The 20160-nt window shown below is 31.2% G+C and overlaps 3 protein-coding genes across 8 annotated transcripts in view; 1 reads left to right on the top strand and 2 right to left on the bottom strand.

Moving 5' to 3' along the window:
• The window catches only part of mal (molybdenum cofactor sulfurase), a 22135-nt gene extending 3990 nt beyond the window's left edge, over window positions 1-18145 (top strand). The window contains exons 2-8 of one of the 5 annotated variants that reach the window (XM_013309568.1): window positions 12896-12928; window positions 14810-14893; window positions 15118-15937; window positions 16010-16304; window positions 16382-17021; window positions 17186-17619; window positions 17812-18145. In XM_013309568.1, the coding sequence (XP_013165022.1) occupies window positions 14812-14893; window positions 15118-15937; window positions 16010-16304; window positions 16382-17021; window positions 17186-17619; window positions 17812-18033 (2493 nt within the window). In that variant the 5' untranslated portion in view covers window positions 12896-12928; window positions 14810-14811 and the 3' untranslated portion in view covers window positions 18034-18145. Of the gene's footprint in view, window positions 1-12895; window positions 12929-14181; window positions 14691-14806; window positions 14894-15117; window positions 15938-16009; window positions 16305-16381; window positions 17022-17185; window positions 17620-17811 lie in introns of those variants that run through there. The other 4 variants (XM_013309569.1, XM_013309566.1, XM_013309567.1 and 1 more) reach the window with 4 other exon arrangements.
• LOC106115918 (lipase 3-like) lies at window positions 6977-8503 on the bottom strand. The gene has a single exon (XM_013309570.1). It carries the CDS (start codon window positions 8269-8271, stop codon window positions 7081-7083), a length of 1191 nt encoding a protein of 396 aa, XP_013165024.1. The 5' UTR covers window positions 8272-8503; the 3' UTR covers window positions 6977-7080.
• An 88-nt stretch (window positions 18146-18233) lies between the features above and the next one.
• On the bottom strand, window positions 18234-19887 carry LOC106115919 (migration and invasion enhancer 1). 2 transcript variants are annotated; one of them, NM_001312111.1, is given in 4 exon segments: window positions 18604-19305; window positions 19307-19374; window positions 19448-19545; window positions 19620-19715. In NM_001312111.1, coding segments are annotated over 4 exon segments (276 nt in total). In that variant the 5' UTR covers window positions 19670-19715; the 3' UTR covers window positions 18604-19245.
• Window positions 19888-20160: the final 273 nt, after the last annotated feature.

Below are 20160 nucleotides of genomic sequence, written 5' to 3'. Positions count from 1 at the left end.
ACATGTCCAAACCACGCTAATCTTTTACTCCTCAATTCCTCGATCACTGGCGCTACTTTCAAACTTCCTCTAATATACACATTTTTAACTTTATCCTTCCTTGTCACACCACACATCCATCTTAGCATACGCATTTCAGCTACATGCAATAACTTTGATACTTATCTGAATAGCAAAAATTGTTAGAAATTTAAATCTAATATTGGTGGTAATATATCAGAAACATTAAAACTGGGTTTAGTTTTTAGTAGAGTAATACTTTCTTATTTGTTTTAGTATTGTATGTGTAGTACATAAAAAATTATATCTCTTTTTGCTGCACCTATTTCTGTGTCACCTTTTCATTACGTATACGGTTTTAAAAGCTGTTGTTTTATATCAGCATTTTAATTTGGCAATGTTTTTATTGAAAGCTAGTCTCCAATAACGTTGCCGTGCAAACACGCTCGCACCGGGACCGCCCTTGTCATGTTCCCATGTGCGAAACAAATAAACGTACAATGAAAAGCTTAACGGTGTTGCTGTTCAAAAATTTTAATAAAATTGTAAACTCTTTATAGACAAAAATAATAGCTTTTTAATCCATTTCAATTAAAAAGGCTTTGTTTTTTAACCCTTTCTTTGTCTCCGCTACAAAAATTATCGGAATTGCAATCAAAAGTTATAAAATAGTGATAGGCTACAGATTAGTTAGTTGACTAAACATGCATAGAAAGAGGACTATTAAAAAGTATTTAAAGATAATAATGTTAATTTATTTTAGAATAATAGATCTTATTAGGTATTTAGTATTATTTTTGTGTTTGTGTGTTATAATTATGCAAGATTAAAAGCACTTTATACAAAATCTGTTACATGATGTTGAAAAAGACATACTTAGTAAACTTCAGAGCCCTCAAGGCGTTCTCAATAATGAAACTAGAAGTATAGCTCCTGTCTATCGGTAGCCGTAGCTTTTAATAATTCATGAACGTGCTTGGCTTATGCCTCCTTGCACCTCACTTAACGCTGCGATCATTGTATGGCTTTTAACCTATACTGTATAAGAGTACATCTTAAAATTATTTTAAAATACACATAAAATCTTATTTTCAAGGAAAATGCGATCGCCATTGACGACAGTGCTATGAGCACCAAATAGGAGTTCAATAAAGTTATAAATCCTTCCAAATAAAAATAGCAAACTTCCTTTAATAAAAAAGTCACAAATCTTGTTTCACAATGTACTTGATTATTATTAAAATGTTTGTATTCTTAAAAAGTAAGTGTTATTTCTTTTTAATTATTATAAATAAAATAATCTTTAAATTTAATTTCAAAATATGATGCAACCTTCATCGATTTATTAAAACAGAGATTTATATTTGTGGAAATAAAATTATTTAAACACATTTACCTACACAACGCGAAAAATACTATTTGTTTTCAAAACTGAAAGCCAAAATAGTGTACGCTTAATTGAATTCTGTCCGATATTTTGTACGAAAAAGATTTCGTGGTTGAAAATAATTTAGGTGAAAACATTTTGGAGCCATTGTTACCGGTCAATCTTTTATCGCATCAACACTACGGAGTGGTTATTGGACATGAGTGCAAATAGCTTTTAAAACAATTACTTTGTTGTCCAATACGGTTGGGAGGCACTCAAATTGATTTATTCAGTACTACGCCGTTGTATAAACATGAAGATTATGTGGGCCTTTTAAAATTTTACCCTGAATGCACAGAGTAGGTTAAACACTCGAGTAAACATATCGGCTCAATAGAGCGGGCGGTTTTATTTATGGTACTTTGAAGTTGATCAGTCCAGTGAAAAGGGTAATTAGGTGAAAGACCCATAGGATCGCTGGGTCGAGTGATCGCGTTAGTAAATTAGAACGTTTTATTGAACAAAGTATCTTTTAATAACACCATCGGCCCACTGACATGAACTTTGTTAACATATCCACCGCTTGTGGTATAATTTTTTGCTTAAACTTAAAAAAATACGCAACCTTTCCTTAGTCCACATTAATAAGGTTATTTGCTAGGTATTTTATAAAGGCTATTAGATAGTGATGTATGTATTTCTTTAATATAAAAAAATCAGGATGACCAAGCTTTGCTCGGTATTTTTTTTTAAATTGTGTTTTTTGGAAATTATATTTAAGTACGAATTACTAATAAAATGATGAAATATGAATAATATTTTTCGATCTTACCGATAGAAAAAGTTAAGTTTATGTTGAAGTTGATTATCGATAAAACACAAATAAAATGACATTTTCTAAAAATGATTCCTAGCTTGATCGATTTATCGCCTCCGAAACTCCCTGTATACTAAATTTTATAAAAATCGTTGGAGCCGATTCCGAGTTTCTAAATATATATATATATATATACAAGAATTGCTCATTTAAAGATATAAGATATTAGCAATTTTTTATTAGTTTACTAATGTTTCTTGTACCATTCCAACTAAGCTCTAGTTGTGTTAGGAGATGGTTTACGCCAATAGTCGAATGGCGGGATCCGAACTCTCGAACGTGTGGTCGAAAATCCGTACCCTTAACCATTAGGCTATTGACGCTTTTAAATATTATTTATCCTGATTTTATATTGTGCAATTATTTGAGTATAATCAAATGAAATCATATCAATTACTTTACTACAAAACTTTAACATTTTATATTTTACAGGTAAATAAAAGAAATATCCAATTGTATTATAAAGTATGATTGTTTTAGTAACTTTGTTTGCAAACGTTTTCCATGTTATTCAAAATGCCAAAAACTAAATATCCTCTACGCAATTTTAACATCCTGTGGTAAACTGACCTTCGTCAAACCACTGGGGGGAATCTAATCTACGGACGGACCGAGGCGCGCGACACGAGCGCCTGTCATTATTTTTCGGCAGCCTTCATTCGTGTGTGCTTCCCTACATTTCTGCCCCACACTGGCATTTGACAGTTCAATTTAAATTTGAGTTGCAAAATAATAACTCGTTTCATCGTTTCGTAACAGGATTTGTTATTTTTTTGTTAATCTACCACAATTTGGGTTTCGGCACATCATCCCTTATTTTATCTTTTAAAAAACAATGAGAACGATAAGTATCAGGATAAAGTAATTTTACGGTGAATGGAAATGAACAATTGAAAATCGAAATTTATTAACATTGCACAAACAAAGACTTTAACGTTCTGGAAGAAATATAAATAACACGTTTCATAACGTAACTGCAGAAAGGAAAGAATTTTTTTTTAAATATTTTTTTTTGTAAATTTACTAAAATGTCTTTTACCATTCCAACTAAGCTCTAGGCTTGTGCTAGGATATGGTTTACGACAATAGTCGAACGGCGGGATTCGAACCCCGACCTCGTGATCGGAAATCCGTACCCTTAACAATAATCTCTTAACTGCAAATCTACCATAAAGAATTTTGACAATGAAAATTAATAAAATGTAAAAGAAATTAGAATGTCAGATTTCAGTTTTCATACCAAGCAATTAATTCTCAACGATAGTCATCACTTCGAAACACTAGATAAAAATATACAACCAAAAGCGATATTCAACAAAGACAGAACGTGAAAATGTTATCCTGGTGAATGGAAAATATTAGCTATCTACAAAGCAAAAACCCGCACAGGCCGTCCGCTTATTTCAGTTGGCAGACATGTTTCACAAAACCGAGAGCCGTGTTTCTATTTCGATTACTGAAATATTGGAAATAAAATATAACCGCTATCGCATTTCCACGCGACAGGCGGAAATAAAGCCTGCCGACAAATCGACACGGCATCGCATCGTTCCCGGCGACAGACAGACACACAGACAGACCGAGCGTCGCGCAGGTAAATATTCTATAGGTGTCTGATCCTCGCTTTGTGCTATTGTTGTGTAACCGACGTATTCCCGACTCAACTTCATATAAAACTTTTCTATTTATATATTGGCGTTTGAATTTTACCTCAATGAAAAGACTTTGTTATTGAGGTTAAATATTGAAACAGAAGCAAGGCTCTTCTGAAAAGGGTATCAGTTGCGAAATCAAACACGTATTTTTAGATGAATTTATATGTTACGTTAATTATGCATATTTATATTTCCCTGTAAGAATATTAATATTGAGGTTACTATTGCCTACGTGCTTTTTGTCTCGTAGTAACTAAGAATTAATAAAAACGATCTCAAATTTAATTAACATAATTAAATATTAACTATTTGATTGGAGGTGATTGAGTAATGAATTACATATTGGGACCTTAACATTCACATTCATTGAGGAGCAGATACTATATGATGACGTAGATAAAACGAAAGGGTACCAGTTCCATAGAAGAACAAATCTTTTAACAATAAAATGTATTAAAGGTATATTTGCCTCTATTTTATTTGTTAGCACCTGGTTTAATCAGGTCGGGGTATTGTTTTAATTTAATTGCAAGGGCAGTACAGGAGCGGGATGACGTAGGTGAGTGTGCGCCCCGACAACGTTCATTACGCGGACAAAGTAGAGTGTTTTCAACGTTTAATTGAGTGTAGAGAGGCAATTCGAAATGGACGCCTGCTCACGACACCGGCCCGGACAGTTGGAGTTTTTTAATTTTTGGCCCAGCGGTGAATGTAGCCGTCTGCCCCTGCCTACCTTTCTGTTTGTTTTACGTTCAGTTTTTGTACGTCGAGTCGAGCGCTGCGAACGTCGCTTTTCAATTACGCCCGCTCATCCGATATAACGATATAAATATTGCTTTTCGAACCAACGCCACGTTGGTTTCGTTTGCCGGCTTTAATTGACTACGATTCTCTGTTTTATAAATATTATTGACACAACTAAGCCCGTACAGCTACAACTACCATATAACAAAATTTCCTTACGAACATTATGATAAGTGAACCAGAATTCCAAACAGAATAGTATCTTGTTCTGTATGTTGAACGAAGTTTAAACAATAGCAAAGGTTAAGAGCCGTAAAGAGATTGGCTTGCTAGAGCAGAGAGTCCTTTACTTTACTATTTATTTTACAGTTAGGAAATAAATTAAAAACAGGGGTTGTACACAGTAAAAGTACGGAGAAAAGAAAATTAAGAAAATCACGGTTTATTGGCATAGATAAGAGAAATGGTAAAATAAATATAACAAATTAGAATCCTTCACACTAAATCTATTCTTATTCTAAAATAATAATAAAAAAACGGTTAATAAGTTTATTGTTAACAACGACTAGAACATTTATAAACAGATTACAATCTAAACTAACAATTATCCCATACTGATTCAATAACCCGAATTTCACCTAATTATGTTTTTAAATAGCAATAATAATTGTTTACTTATGGTACTAAAATATGTAGATAATAATAAAACTGTTTCACAAGTTTTTTTTAATGTTAGAAGTTTATTTTTTTTGGAAATTTACTAATATTTCTTTTACCATTCCAACTAAGCTCTAGGCTTGAGCTAGGATATGGTTTACAACAATAATTCGTGATCGGAAATCCGTACCCTTAACCATTAGGCTAAACTAAACAATATAAACAATCGATTAAATATTAAAGTAAAAATCTAACGTACTATAACTTCTACCGCGTTCAAGGTTTCATAGACCCTTTTATTTTTCTGTTATTACAACACATAAAAAATTTAATCTCTAATATAAATTACTAAAATATGTAAAAAGCCGAATAGCGTATAAATTCATTTAATTTCAATAACAAAAGATCACAATAGGTTATTATTCTATCGCTATTTTACGCGCTAGTTTACATTAACTAAATCTAAACAATAGTATTATTAATTAAACATAACCTTGCATCAGGTAAAAAGACACGAGCACGTGTCTTTTCTCACAACATCTGTATGACTTTTGATCGTATCTCGTATTTGTGTCACAGTTCTTATAAAGAATAAAGAGGGATGACATTAGTATATTTTTAAACAAAAGACAATATTATATTTCAAATGTCATTAGAAAATGATAGTTAATCTTATTATTTTACTTTTCTTACTAATATTATAATTGCGAATGCTTAGATGGATGTTTGTTTGAAGGTATCTCCAGAACGGCTGCAGGCATTTTTCTGAAATTTGACATATAGATGTAAAACTCAATCTGGAAGAACACAGGCTACTAATTAAGTTATTTTTAAATTTCGCGCGGACGTAGTCGCGGGCGATAGCTAGTTTTAAATAATCTGCAAATATTTAAATGAAGAAAAAAATTAAGTCATCTGTGTTCACTTACCGCATCATAATGTTTTTACCACAATTTATTCTAGTTCGGTCAATTTATCTGACGGATGGAACCTTCATAGCTTATCGGTTCTACGGTCGGGTGAAGGTTACAAAAAACCATTGCATGTAGTCGATCTCTTTGGCCTATTATTGCAGAAGCCTATATCCAGAATTCTGTTTAATAACTAACTAAATATATAATTTTCCAAAAAGTATCTCAAAATTGTAAAATAAAATTGAAACATTGGAAAAGTGTCCCAATTGTGAAAAGTGTTTTTTTACCTTCAATTTAAACATTACCAAAAAATATTTTATTGTTTATAGTATCAATTGGCGTATCAAATACTATGTTAATAATTTGATATGGCTAAATATCTTAAAATAATTAATTGTAAAACAAATATTTACAACCGTGTCAGTACATCAAAACAAACCAGCTTTAATTACAAAAAATACATATTTGTATTCTGTTGTATGACCTTATGACTATGATTAGCTGACTTCATGTTTCCTATAATATTTATTACCATTCTTTAATTTGTTTATATTTATTATACATACATTGTATAATTATATACATTGTGTTGATAGTATTACAAAGTTATGCACTTATAACTAGAAACGAGTTCTATTTACTATTTACATTCTTATTTATTACATAACAATTAAAGAATATTATTTTTACTACACTAAGCAATGTTTAGATTATATATAACCTAAAATAAACATTTCTACACAGTTTTGTGTATGTTTTATGATACCTCCTCGTGTAATAATAAACTAGAGACGAAATACTAACATTTACACAAACCTTTATTGACTTAAACAATAATCAGTCTAAACAAGTAAGGATAATAAATTAAAAACTTTTCATTAACCTTATGATAGGGTCGTTTATAACAGAATTAACTCTTTCTCCGTAGACAAATTCTAAATGTGTAAAATCTAATGTTGTATTGATAACTATGTTTCTTACAACATTTTTTAAATTATTCTGGATTAATCTGGCGTCTTTTATAGTACTAATCCAATCACTTTCACTGACCACTAAGGTAACTGGTGCACTGATGGATGATAAATCGTAAACTGGCGGTGTAGAGGAGTTGTAAACGGCTATATTCTTTTTCACTCCGTAGTTGTATCGACAAAAACTCTTAAAAACATAACCTTGCAAAAAGTGCAAAAATGTTTTTGCCGAACCTCCAGCAGGAATATGACTGGTTATAATAGGGAGCCTGGAATCCGGCAGTCTATCCAATTCTTTTAAGCCGAAATTTAAATAGTATTCTAATCCACAGAAGAACCTCAATGGGGACCTCAAATTGCATACCTTAGCATGATACGTACTGACAAGCACATTGGAAGGAAATACTTCGTTGACTCCTGCTTCAGCCAAAAATGTCAATTTGTCATAAATATTTGCATAGAGCGATATAAGAGGACTTTGAATATTATTTATAGTAGCAACTGGCGCTAGCAAAATCGCTTGTTTGATTTTATCATTATACGAAGGTCTCATGCTGCATAATACAAAAAATATTGTCGTACCTTGAGAAAATCCTACATACGATAATTTAGATTGTGATGTTTTAGATAAAATGTAATCTATAGTTGCTGGTAAATCTTTTGATCCCATTTCTTCGAAACTAAAGTCCCAATATTTATTTTGCGATATTTTATTGATGTGTTTCTTACTGTACTTATTTCCTCTAGAATTGAACAACCAGACATCAAATTGGTTATCGGCTAGGCGATATGCTAGCGACTTGTTCGGTCCAAGCACCAGCCAAGAGTCAGAGCTATCGCCTATCCCGTGCACTAGTAATACTGGTGGTCCTTGTCCAGGTATACGAAACAATGTCAACACATATCCATCTTCTGTTGTCACAAAATGTTTCTCAACAGGGTACTTAGATTTAGATATTAATTGCATAGAATCTAAATAAATTTCTGATTCACTGAAATCTTTAATTTTGATTTCATGACTGTCACTGTCACTCACTAATAACAACAATACACTATTGATAATAATCACACATCCGAATTCCATCGTTACAAAATACGACTCGACAGAAACGCGCCTTCAGTGATATTGACACGCTCCGGAACCAATGCCATGTAAATAAGAAAAATATTAAATGCAATAGCAACTTAAGAAGCCAAACGCCTCCATATTATATACATTACGTAATACGTTAATGACTAACAGTAAAATACTACTAAATATTTTAACAGTTTGATGTCACATTTCAAAAGGACAATTAAGAACTAGCCTTGACTTTCTGCATTTTTTCAACTAATAAAGTTGATTGTTCGTGTAATGTTCCAACTCTATCCGTTAATGCTTTCCGAGTTTTTGGAAGAATAGAGCGGAAAAAAAAGAGAAAGAAAGCCTCTTTGCTTCCAACCACTAAGTGACTCCTCCATCCTGTCATAGCACCTCGCAAACTCTTTTAATTAATGCGCCTATACTGACCTAGTACTTCCTCGTAAAACCTTATAAGTATAACCGTATTAAGACTTTATTACTAATCAATTTGTAGTTGACTGGCATATCCATGTCTAGATGGTATGTCTCTATAATTAGACCTAGACTAGTATGCATGGGTGTGTATTTATAACTTGATTTTTATAAGCTCATAAACGAGTTTTACTAGACAATGACCTCTGCAAATAAGGAAACTGCTAAATATTTAGTTTTTTTTTCGCAAACGCCTTGTACGGATCAAGGTTGTTTTTAAATAAATATTATAAAATAAAAGATTATTAATTAATAAATTGGCAAACATTGACCTAGTTATATCGATATCCTGAACCACTCAACGCATTTAATCCCTTCCGCGACTTTGATTACGTAATTTTCAGACTTTTTTGTGCAGCATTCATAAATTATTTATTTAAAAAAATACAGTTATAAATATTAAAAATGTTGCTTATATTTTTTTCTTTAATATACACGCATAAAAAAAACAACAAAAAATTGTTATTGTATAATAGATTAAAGGTTATTCAGTAGTTTTTGTGGAGCAACAAAACCTATATAATTTTGTTGATATAGTTAAGCTTAAATTTAAAAGTACTTATCGTTGAAGAATTCAATATAAATATTTAGATGCAATGCGATCCAAAATTAGCATGTTTATAGCCGAAAGAGCTATTTTTTAACATTTACTAGATAAGGAAGGAAGGAACAACCTCGTAAGTTTTGCATTTTAATTGTGACCTTAACTTTTCATTGCCGTAGTTGTATAACACGTTTTTGTCCGATGTTGTCATATGTAACCGGTAAAGCGGCACAATAACCCGTGATTAACGAAACAAAATTAACTGTTTTCTTTATTCACGTAACCGATGATTTTCTAGCCAGACTATTTTGTTTTTGGAGATAAATAAAGATGTTCAAATATAAAGGCATTTAATCATCTTCTTCACTTTTACTTCTTTTTATTCTTTACAATATGCAATTCAAATCGTTAAAACTGACGCCATGATACCTTTATTTTCGACATTTACTGATACATAATTAACTAGACAAGGCGATAAAATCATAAGATATTTGCAATAAAATGCACATTACGACTAATCTTAGTGTTTGAACTTATGTTTGGTATCACTCAAACGTATGCCGTCAGTTCAATATATGTCGCAATCGACGGGCACGGGTCCTACCCTTATTAGGTTGCATTAAACTTCTTTAACTTATTTTCATTAACCGAAACAACTTTGGATAGATGTACATATAAAATTCGGAGATCGAACAATAAATTGCTACAACTTCGATCGAACTGACAACTTCAGTCCGGTACGGTCAAGCGCTTAACAACTGCGCCACCGACACCTAACGTATGTATGTCCTACATATTACTTGTGATCACCAAGTTTATATGTACAATAAAGAATGTCTATTGTTTTAATAAATCATTGTTAAATTCATTACAACATACCAACATTTTTTTAATGTAAAGTTGCATTATTTATTTTTTCTATATCATAATAATTCTCTAGGACAGTAACATTCATAATATGTTTGTAGTTACCAATATGTCATTGAACAATTTAACAAGGTATGCGTTACGAATAATACATACATGGTCAATTTAAAACACGCATGTGTTTATTTGGCGCTTTTCCAAACAATTTTATATCCCTCAATTCTGTTCGCGCTAGAGATAAAATAATTCACGGCATGTACGAATAACATATGCAAAATTTTAATGTCAGAGGTTTTAAAATAATACTAGCTATCCCCCACGACTTCGTCTGCGGGAATTATAAAAAAAAACAATTGGTGGCCTATATGTTCTTCCAGACTATATGTATGCCAAATTTCATCAAGATCCGTTCAGCCGTTTTGGACAGTCAAACAAACATCCATCCATCTAAACATTCGCATATATAATATCAGTAAGAAGTAAGATCTCTTCTCTGTTGATTTCAAGATATCACGTGACATCCTACAAGAATGAAGATTTAAAGATTATTATCAAATTAACGATTACGCTTTACTCAAACGTAGCCACATGCAAATATTACCTAATATGTTTTGTTTGTTCTCGCACCTATTAAAGACACGGATCGTTCTTGTATCTTATTTGAATTTTAAGGTAAAATGAAATTATGTCAATTTAACAAACAATAAATACGTAAGTCGAATTTACTGGAAATGTTTCGAATTAGCGTTGCTTATATTTAACTTACGAACATCCGAAATTTAATATTGTTTTTTAAACTGAATCGAAAACTGTTTGTTTGGTTTATAAACAATCGTTTCGACGACGAAAAAAATATTGGAACGAACCAATTACCTCATTGATGTATACAAGCGTTACCGGTGAACATATATGAAAAGAATTTACTATTGTTTGCTGGTTTTAACAAGTACTTGAATAATGTCTATAATAATGAATGGAACGTCACATATCAATCTATAAATGAAAGGTGATTACGGAATCTGAGCTCATTTGTCGTTTGTGATAAAATAAGATCATTTGGATTTTAATAATTAAAGGTTAGTCTTAATAATTAATTTAGTTTCACAAGTGTATGTCGTATTTGGATTTTCTCCTGATATTTTCGATAAAATGTACGTATGTGATACGAAATTTCTTACTATCTTACAATCGATCATCGAGTGCGTGCAATTCTAATTTGTATTTCTACACGTTTTTGTTTTTTTTTTCTTTCGCATTGCATTTTTTCCTTTTTCCGCACGGTGCAACTTGGGTTAGATGGATTTATAAGCTACATTAGGTAGTGATATTGTAGGTATTTGTTATGTATGTTGTGTTATTCACAGTACTGTATAGGTTATGTGATGCGTTAAATCAATAACTGGTTAAATACGTTATCGCCGTCGGCCAAGCACAATGCCTGGATGCGCCCGGAGTCGCACGAGACAGGCCAGGAAGCTGCAGACTATTAGAACTTATACAGGAACAAGAGGTAAGGGAACAATAGGTGCCGATATAGACAGTTACTAGTGCCGATCCGACCGAATTACACATCAAATTCACGGCAATTTAGTTGATTTCCGTTGTACGTAATAATAATGGATACTAATTGTGTTATTAATTAAAGTTTGCGACATCATTAATTTTACGTAACATATTTTATAATGTTTAACGTTGTTTGGGCAAAATAATGCATTTTTACTATCAATCTGGGTAATTAATAAATTGTGTTTTATATTATAACTAATAATAGTAGTGTTGTCAAGTATTTAATTGTAATAAAAATAGCAACAATATTACGATAACAATATTTCATACTAAAGCTTTCGAAGACAAGTCACCCCATAAGTAAGTATTTAGTTTAATCCTACGTTAAAAAAGAAAACGATATTATAAACAAACAAATCCTTCAATATCGTATTACAAAACATTTATATTGATTAAATTAAATATTTAATTAGTCAATGTTTAAACTAGTAGTTAACCTAGAGAATTAACAAGTAATTGATTCAAAAAGGTTTAGTAGGGCCCAACCTGATCTCTATGCATATATGTACATACAATTAATGCAATCGTTTTCGTAACTCGATATATTTGTTTATTCCTAAGGAAGGTTAAAATGACAAACCTTTAAAAGCTATGGATGGAAAATAACTTAAAATAATATCACTTTTATGCTCTGCTACGTTTGTGAATCGATTCGAGCATTGATTCGATTTTTAGAAATGCTAAGTCAAAAACGTAGAAGCGTGTGACATTTTTGTTAAAAAATGGGAAATAAGTTCGAAGGTAAGTAACGTATATAAAAAGAAAAAAAACGTTCAAATGTTTACAAAAAATAAATTTGTTAAGTATTTAATTATCTTACTAATATTATAAATGCGAACGTTTGGGTGTATAAGCAGATGCAGGCTGGATATTCGTTACTATGAAATTAGGCACATATGTAGAACATAGTCGAAAAGAACACCTAGGCTACTTACTATATTCTTTTTTAATTTCCCGCGGTCGAAGTCCCTGGCGACAGCAACAACGATAGTAAGTCCTAAAGATACTTAAGTAAAAAGCACGTCTTTGACTTTTTTATTTTAACTAATTTATGTTTTCATTCAAAATTTACTGAATGTTACGGATGACCTTGTGTTATTGAAAAGTTTTTGTCCTAATCAAAACATGTTCGGTCATCAATTGAAATCAAAATTAAATAATCTATTGTTTTTTCAGAAACAATTGGTGAGGATTGCCCGCGAAATACAGGTAAGATATTTTTGTTAGCTTACATTTTTTTCACTGGCTTTTCTCAGTCGACTGTTTGCTAGTGGACAAGAGGTCCATGTGGTTCATCTCAACATTTATTCTTTAAATTTAATTGGATCGAAGTTCTTATGTGAGTACATTTTTTAATGTCATTATAATTATACATATTAGTCAATGCCTTCAAAACAGTCCATTTTAGTATTAGTATTTTAAAAAAATAGAAGGTAATGCTTAAGAGCAATTTCAATACTTTTAAAAGTTTTAGCTTTTACTCCATAAGTGCTTTAAAAGTATTTTTATTTCGACATTTAAATTAATAGTTTTGAATGGACTCCTAGATCTGTGGCGGTGTCTTATCGAAACACTAAAGTGAAACAATTGGCGGGGCAAAGTAGTGAAAGGGGCTCCCTCTATCGTGGATGTCAATTCACTTAAGAAGAGTCGATCATGTCGCCCGCTTGCTACTAAAAGCTACTAAAAGCCCTCCATAAAAGCAATAATTAAATTGCCGTAACGCAATTTAGTAAGGCGGTGCTTCCGAAGGTGGCCGGGCGTATGCCTCTTTAGACATTACTACATTAATTACGAGCCTTTTAGTTTTAAAGACCATGTCATATATTCTTAAGATGATAATATAAAGGCAAGGCTTTTTAAAATATCTCTTCTGACTTAAATATTTCATTACAAAGTAAATAGGCTTTCTTCGAAATTACATAAAGTGCTACATTAATCTAAGAAGATAAATCAGTATACGTTAACATTTTATTTTTAGCTGCTATATAAATATTCCGCTTCGATTAAGCTTTATCTTGTCTGTTTATATGTCAATTTTCAATTGCTTTCAGCAGGATATCTCCATCTTCTCAAGAATCTTTTTTTTTAACTTTAATTTCAAACAAAGGTATTAAAATATTTGTATTTTATGTACCGTGCGTTTGCATGTGGATGTGCAAGTTTAAATAGTGAATTATATTTATATATTTTATTTGGTAACGTACATTTGTGTGAAGATAAAATATTACACAGGATTTGCTAAACACGATTTAATTTTGATATTTTAAAAAATACAATTTAATATTTATATACATTATAGGCGTCACATCCAAAGGGATATAACATTATTAAGTCTACAGTCCACAGAGATATCAGGTAACTGCGTGGGTAACTTTGTTGTGAGGCATATTACATTCTAGATAGGCGATGACAAATCCAATGACAGTGTCTGGAATCAATGTACAAATGGATTACCTTTCATTACATAAAAGAAAAAAAACTTAATTAATAATCAATATCACAATCATGTTACCTTGTGTGATTATAAATTCATCTATGCTAAAGAGTGATAGTACAAGCGCCTAAAAATGTGAAGGCATAACCTTCTTAAATTTATATTTGCTCATGTTTTTGTAAAGATTGGAAAATAGAACTGATTTATTCAGCACAAATTCACTATTTATTTTCTAAAATGCATAATTTTAATTTCTGTGCCATACTTATGTTGGCGCCATCTAGTCTACAGTCCTTCTAATGCTTGCGCCATTATAGAGTTGTGTTGTTTTTGTGTTTGCGTTGTCACAAGGGGTGCTAAAACTGTCACTGTCACACAATGACATTAGAAACGTTACCATGTTATTTGTCTTATCAAATTGTAAATATTTAAGAACTTTTGTAGTTATATATTATGAGATAACTAGAAGTGTATGTGAGTTTCAGTAAGTATTGTGCGAGAATGATGTTTACTATAGCGTGAAATTATTACAAGGTCACTAAATGATTGTCTGATGTAACATAATCATTATTGCTAATACATGTTTACAGCTGGATCAATTTTATATCGTTTTAAGTACATTTGAAGTAAATTTAAACTTTTATTTTTAGTAGCGATGAGTGAAACTACAACTTTAAGTAGAGTCATAGACTCTGAGCAGATGCAAGCGATCACAAGTGAATTTAATAGATTAGGAGGTAAGAAATTATATCGTATCGTTCATACTGTGTATAAATAAAAGAGAGTTATAAATTTTTAATTAAGAAAACAACAAGAGCTACATCATTTCAAAGTGTACTACAAATGTAAACTAAATTCATGCTATTACCGTTTTTCATGTGAAATCAGAAAAGGTCACTGAACATTTTATTGAAATGTTTCAATATTGTTTGTGAATCTCTGTTATCTTATTTTATTTCAGAACGATGTTATTTGGAGCATGCTGGCGCTGCCTTGTACCCACAATCATTACTGCAACATGTTCATGAAGATTTATTAAACAATGTCTACATGAATCCGCACACTGATAAATACACAAGAGATTGCATAGAGCAGATTCGTTGTTTAGTTTTAAACCATTTCCATACAGATCCATCGAAATATTCAATAATATTCACATCAGGGGCAACGCAGTCATTGAAATTAACTGTAGAATCATTTGAGTTTTCGTCGAACACAGAAGAAGGCTTTGAATGTGGATCATTTGTTTATCTCAATGAAAATCATACATCAGTCCTCGGTCTGAGAGAAATTGCCGAGGACAAAAATGTAGATGTTATTAATATATCTCATGATAATTTTCTCAAGTCGATTAAGCAAAATCATCCAGCACCAAGTGGACAGAAAAGTAAAACTGATGGTAACATCTTACTGGCATACCCAGCCAAAAGTAACTTCAATGGCTTTAAATATCCATTAGATTGTATACAAAATATAAAGAATGGATGTTTGAATAGATATTTGATGAAACATTTGTGCAAAGTGAACTGCAATTGGTATGTTCTACTTGATGCAGCTGCTTATGTGCCCACAAATAATTTAGATTTATCAATAACGCAACCGGATTTTGTATGTTTATCATTTTATAAAATATTTGGCTACCCAACTGGTTTGGGAGCGCTTTTAGTAAAAAATACCAGTGCTGATGTTTTATGTAAAAAACGATATTTTGGTGGTGGAACTGTTGATATTGTGATTAGTGGAGAAAATTTTCATATCAAAAGGAAAATACTTCATGAAAGGTATGTTAAACACTTTCTTTTTCAATGTGTTATTGTTGTATACAATCCATAAATGCTTTTTTTAAATTACAGAATGGAAGATGGAACATTACCATTTTTATCAATTTTGGCTTTAAAACATTGCTTTGATATGTTACATAGACTGATACCTAAGACAATTAATAATCACATAATGGATACAATCTCTCATCACACGTTTTACTTGGCAAAAGATTTGTATAATCAGCTGAATGAGCTTCACCATCCAAATGGCAAGAAAGCAGTTGTCCTTTATATGGATTCGGATTTCTCCGACATAAAAATACAAGGAGGTATTGTTACATTCAACCTTCTTAGAGAAGATGGATCCTTTGTTGGTTTTATGGAGGTAATTTTTTCTTTTGTTGATGCCAATGATAATTATATACATTTAAGAATTAATACTATTTCCATATTTTTTTTTAGTTTCAAAACATGGCAGATCTGTTTAATATAAATGTGAGAACCGGCTGCTTTTGCAATTCCGGCTCATGTCAAAGACATCTCAATACGTCTAACAGGGAAATGAAAGAAATGTATAAAGCAGGACACAAGTGTGGTGATGAAATAGACTTGATAAATGGTAACCCAACGGGAGCAATTAGAGTCTCATTTGGATACTATAATACATTTAATGATGTTGACAAATTAGTATTAATGGTGTGTAGATGTTTTGTACGGACAGTGTTCAAGAAACCAAAGCGTACAATGACCTGTCTTCAAGAACTTTCTGTATATAAACCAGTGAAAAAAGCCTACAAAGAAGGAATGATAAAATTATTGAATGAAAGATCTTATTTCAATGGTTATGATATATTACCAGAAACACCTTTAGAAAGCAGTGATATAATATTGGATGAAATTGCCATATTCCCTATAAAGTCTTGCGGAGCATTCAAAATAAAAACCAGTTGGAAAATTGGTCTCAAAGGTTTCGAATACGACAGGGAATGGATGATAATAAGAGAAAATGGAGTGTGCTTGACGCAGAAACAAAGTACACAGATGTGCATGATCAAACCGGAAATAGATTTGAAACGTAAACTTTTAATACTACATTTTAAAGGTTTGTATAAATATTGTAATTTAACCTACAATCAATTTAGTTTTTAAAATAGTAGAAGACTGTGTTTGAAGAGACCAAAACCACTCTTAGACACTTTACCGAAATTTTGATTCTGGTTCACGGATTTATTCTTCGTTTCTTAAAATAAAATATGATATTTTCAGGTAAACCATCTATATCTGTGCCATTGGAGCCAATTATAGAGAACAAAACAAAGTTTGCTAGTATGTGTACCAGCAAAGTTTGCATGGACATGGTTAAAGGATATGACTGCGGAGATGATGTGTCTGATTGGATTTCAAATGCATTAGGAATCTCATTCCTCAGATTAATTAAGCAATCATCCACTGATGTTAGACCTCAGAAGAAAAATGCAGACGGTGAACAAAAGTTATTGTCACTATGCAATCAAGCTCAATTCCTTTTAATAAATAAGGCCTCTGTTAGGTGGCTGCATGGCAGAATCAAAGATCCAATGTTCTCAGCCACTGTTGATAATCTGACAGATCGTTTTAGAGGCAACTTAATAATTGACAGGGCTGTAGAGTTAACGGAAAGGGAATGGCATAGAATTATTATTGGAAAACATGAATTTAAGGTAAGTGAACAAATCACACGTTAATATAGAGTTGTTTTGCTCGATAACCGTAAAACAGTTCTGTAAGTACAATCTTTAAATTAAAATCTATTTTTTATCTATGAATCTCAGTTAGGTATTTTGTAAGATTTCAGTACAAAAACCTAGAAGGGATATGTTGCAAAAATGTCATATTTTTCATATCATTTTCAGGTGGACGGTCCCTGTCAGCGTTGTCACATGATCTGTATTGACCAACAAACTGGTGAAAAAACTGCAGAACCCCTGAGGACTATTTCCGAGCAGTTTGCAGGAAAAATGCGTTTTGGCATATATTTAAGCTACGTAGGTCCGGTGAATGGTATGAAAGATAAAGCTTTGAAAGTTAACTCTATTGTGAAGCCTATGATCAACGAAGATGATATAAGCAGATGAAGTTTGAGTTACATTTGTTAATCAGAATTTCTTGTAGTGAGATTGTATGCATATTGTACTATTTTGTCAGAGAATTAAAACATTGACAATAAGCATTCTATTTAACAAGTGACATAGCAGTTTAATTATATGTTAAGAAATAGAAATAGACATCTGATTTTGATAAAAACATACCTGATCGAATCCCTTAAAAAATATGTCCAGTAGATCTTAAACAGTCTGAATTTTGAACTTACTTGCAGATGTATGAATTTATGTCTAAAATATAATTATTTGAACTAAATTCAATCCGCATTATGTTTAGTTGATTTTTACTAGTTATTTGTCAAGTATCATACTATCTATAATAGTTTTTTTTAATTCTTAATAAGATAAGAACAATGTATTATTGTTACACAACTTGGTGCTGCCAGGATATTTTTGTCTTTATAATTTAGGTTTAAGTGTGTCTTCCGCATTCCTAAACAACTAATGTTCCTTAACACTAAATATTTAAATAAAAATAAAAAACTCAATTTTATATATTGCATTCCATACCACGGACTTAGCAACTTTAATATCTTAGTGCCAATATATGTGCTACTAAATGATGTTAGTAATATTGCCAATTTTATATTCAAAGGGTGGCCTTGACAACGTAAAAAATGTGAAGCTCAGAAACAACAATTATCTTGCCTTTATATCACTGTGATTTTTAGAATAGAAAAAATGTTTTACAACTTTACAAGTATTGATCTATTTTCAGCTAAGACTATGAGATTTTAGCAGTTATTAGGGAATACATCTTTATTTCAATTATTTGTAATAGTTAGAATGAATTCAAGATTCTTATGCAGTAAAATATCTTTTTAAAACATACTAAATTTTGGTCATCTTGTAATGACAACATTATGTAAAGTTAAATAAATTAGTAAATGCCTGTCTATTTCAAATATAATTTCTAAATGTTTTTTAAGTTCTAATTTTTGTTTAATTTGAACTTAAAATCAATTTTTTATCTATTTTATTTTAATCTGAATTCTAACAAATACACTTTTAAAAGTGTTATATACTGTAAACACATGTTTTATACTTAAAACACAATTTGTTTTCATCACACTGTATTTACATTTTTGTTACACTAGCTTATATTTTTCTTTTTACACTGGTTTGTTAATGTTATATTTTGAATAAATTGTTATGAAATTGCACAGTTAATTGGTTGTTGTCCTTTTATTTCTTTTGGTTCGTCTCCTTTAGAAACATTTGAAACAACGTTGACTACTTCTTCATAGTCAGGTAATGCCATTGTTTGCAACTTTGAATAAATAAGTTTGTCATTTATTAATATTTCAAAAGAACCTGTAAAGGAAAACGCCTATAAAAGTCCGTTACGAATACACGAATATTTTTTACAAATAATTTCGTAACAAACCTTGACGTCCTCTCTTGCATAATACTACAGCGTTTGGTGTACATTTTTTAATAGCATTTGCTAATGCAAGGCAATGCCCTCCGTAATCACAAGCACCGCTAAAATAGTTTTACTTTAAATTAAAACATGAAGAAATACTACTAAAACAATGGTTTCTTTAGAAAAATATTACCAATATTCTATTTGCACTTTAAGATCTTTATTTTCATTTAACCTTTCCATTATATTTTACAGGCCCGATGGCACAATATTAATATTAGTACTCTTTTGGTTAATCTTCTTAAGATATATCAACAAGATCTAATCCAATGTTATTTTACCATTATTATAAAAACCAAAACAAATAAGTGATTGACAGTTAAATTGACAGACTAATGTCATATTGTTATTAAAGCATGATGGCTTGATGATGGCCAAAAAGTAATTGATAAGAATTCCAAGACCAGGTTATTTATTCAAATTAGGTTTTGGTATTGCATGTTATAAATAAAATCTAAAAGAGGAAATAGGCACCTGAAGCCACAGAAGCACTAATGGAAATATTTTGATAAATTATGAACTTTATGGGCTGTGGTTTGTGGTCATCAAACTCATTGTCACTATTTTATATACTCTTTGCTCTTTGTACAGTTGATGATGACCATAAAGAAAAGTAACATAATCTGTTTTAAGCCTTGCGCTATTTGACATTTCAAGCAAAGAGTATATAAAAT

The sequence above is a fragment of the Papilio xuthus genome, unplaced genomic scaffold (genome assembly GCF_000836235.2).
Source record: "Papilio xuthus unplaced genomic scaffold, Pxut_1.1 DF827777.1, whole genome shotgun sequence".
NCBI classification, from domain to species: domain Eukaryota; kingdom Metazoa; phylum Arthropoda; class Insecta; order Lepidoptera; family Papilionidae; genus Papilio; species Papilio xuthus.
Note: the sequence above shows the minus strand (reverse complement) of the source record. Positions and strands in the feature narration are given on the sequence as shown.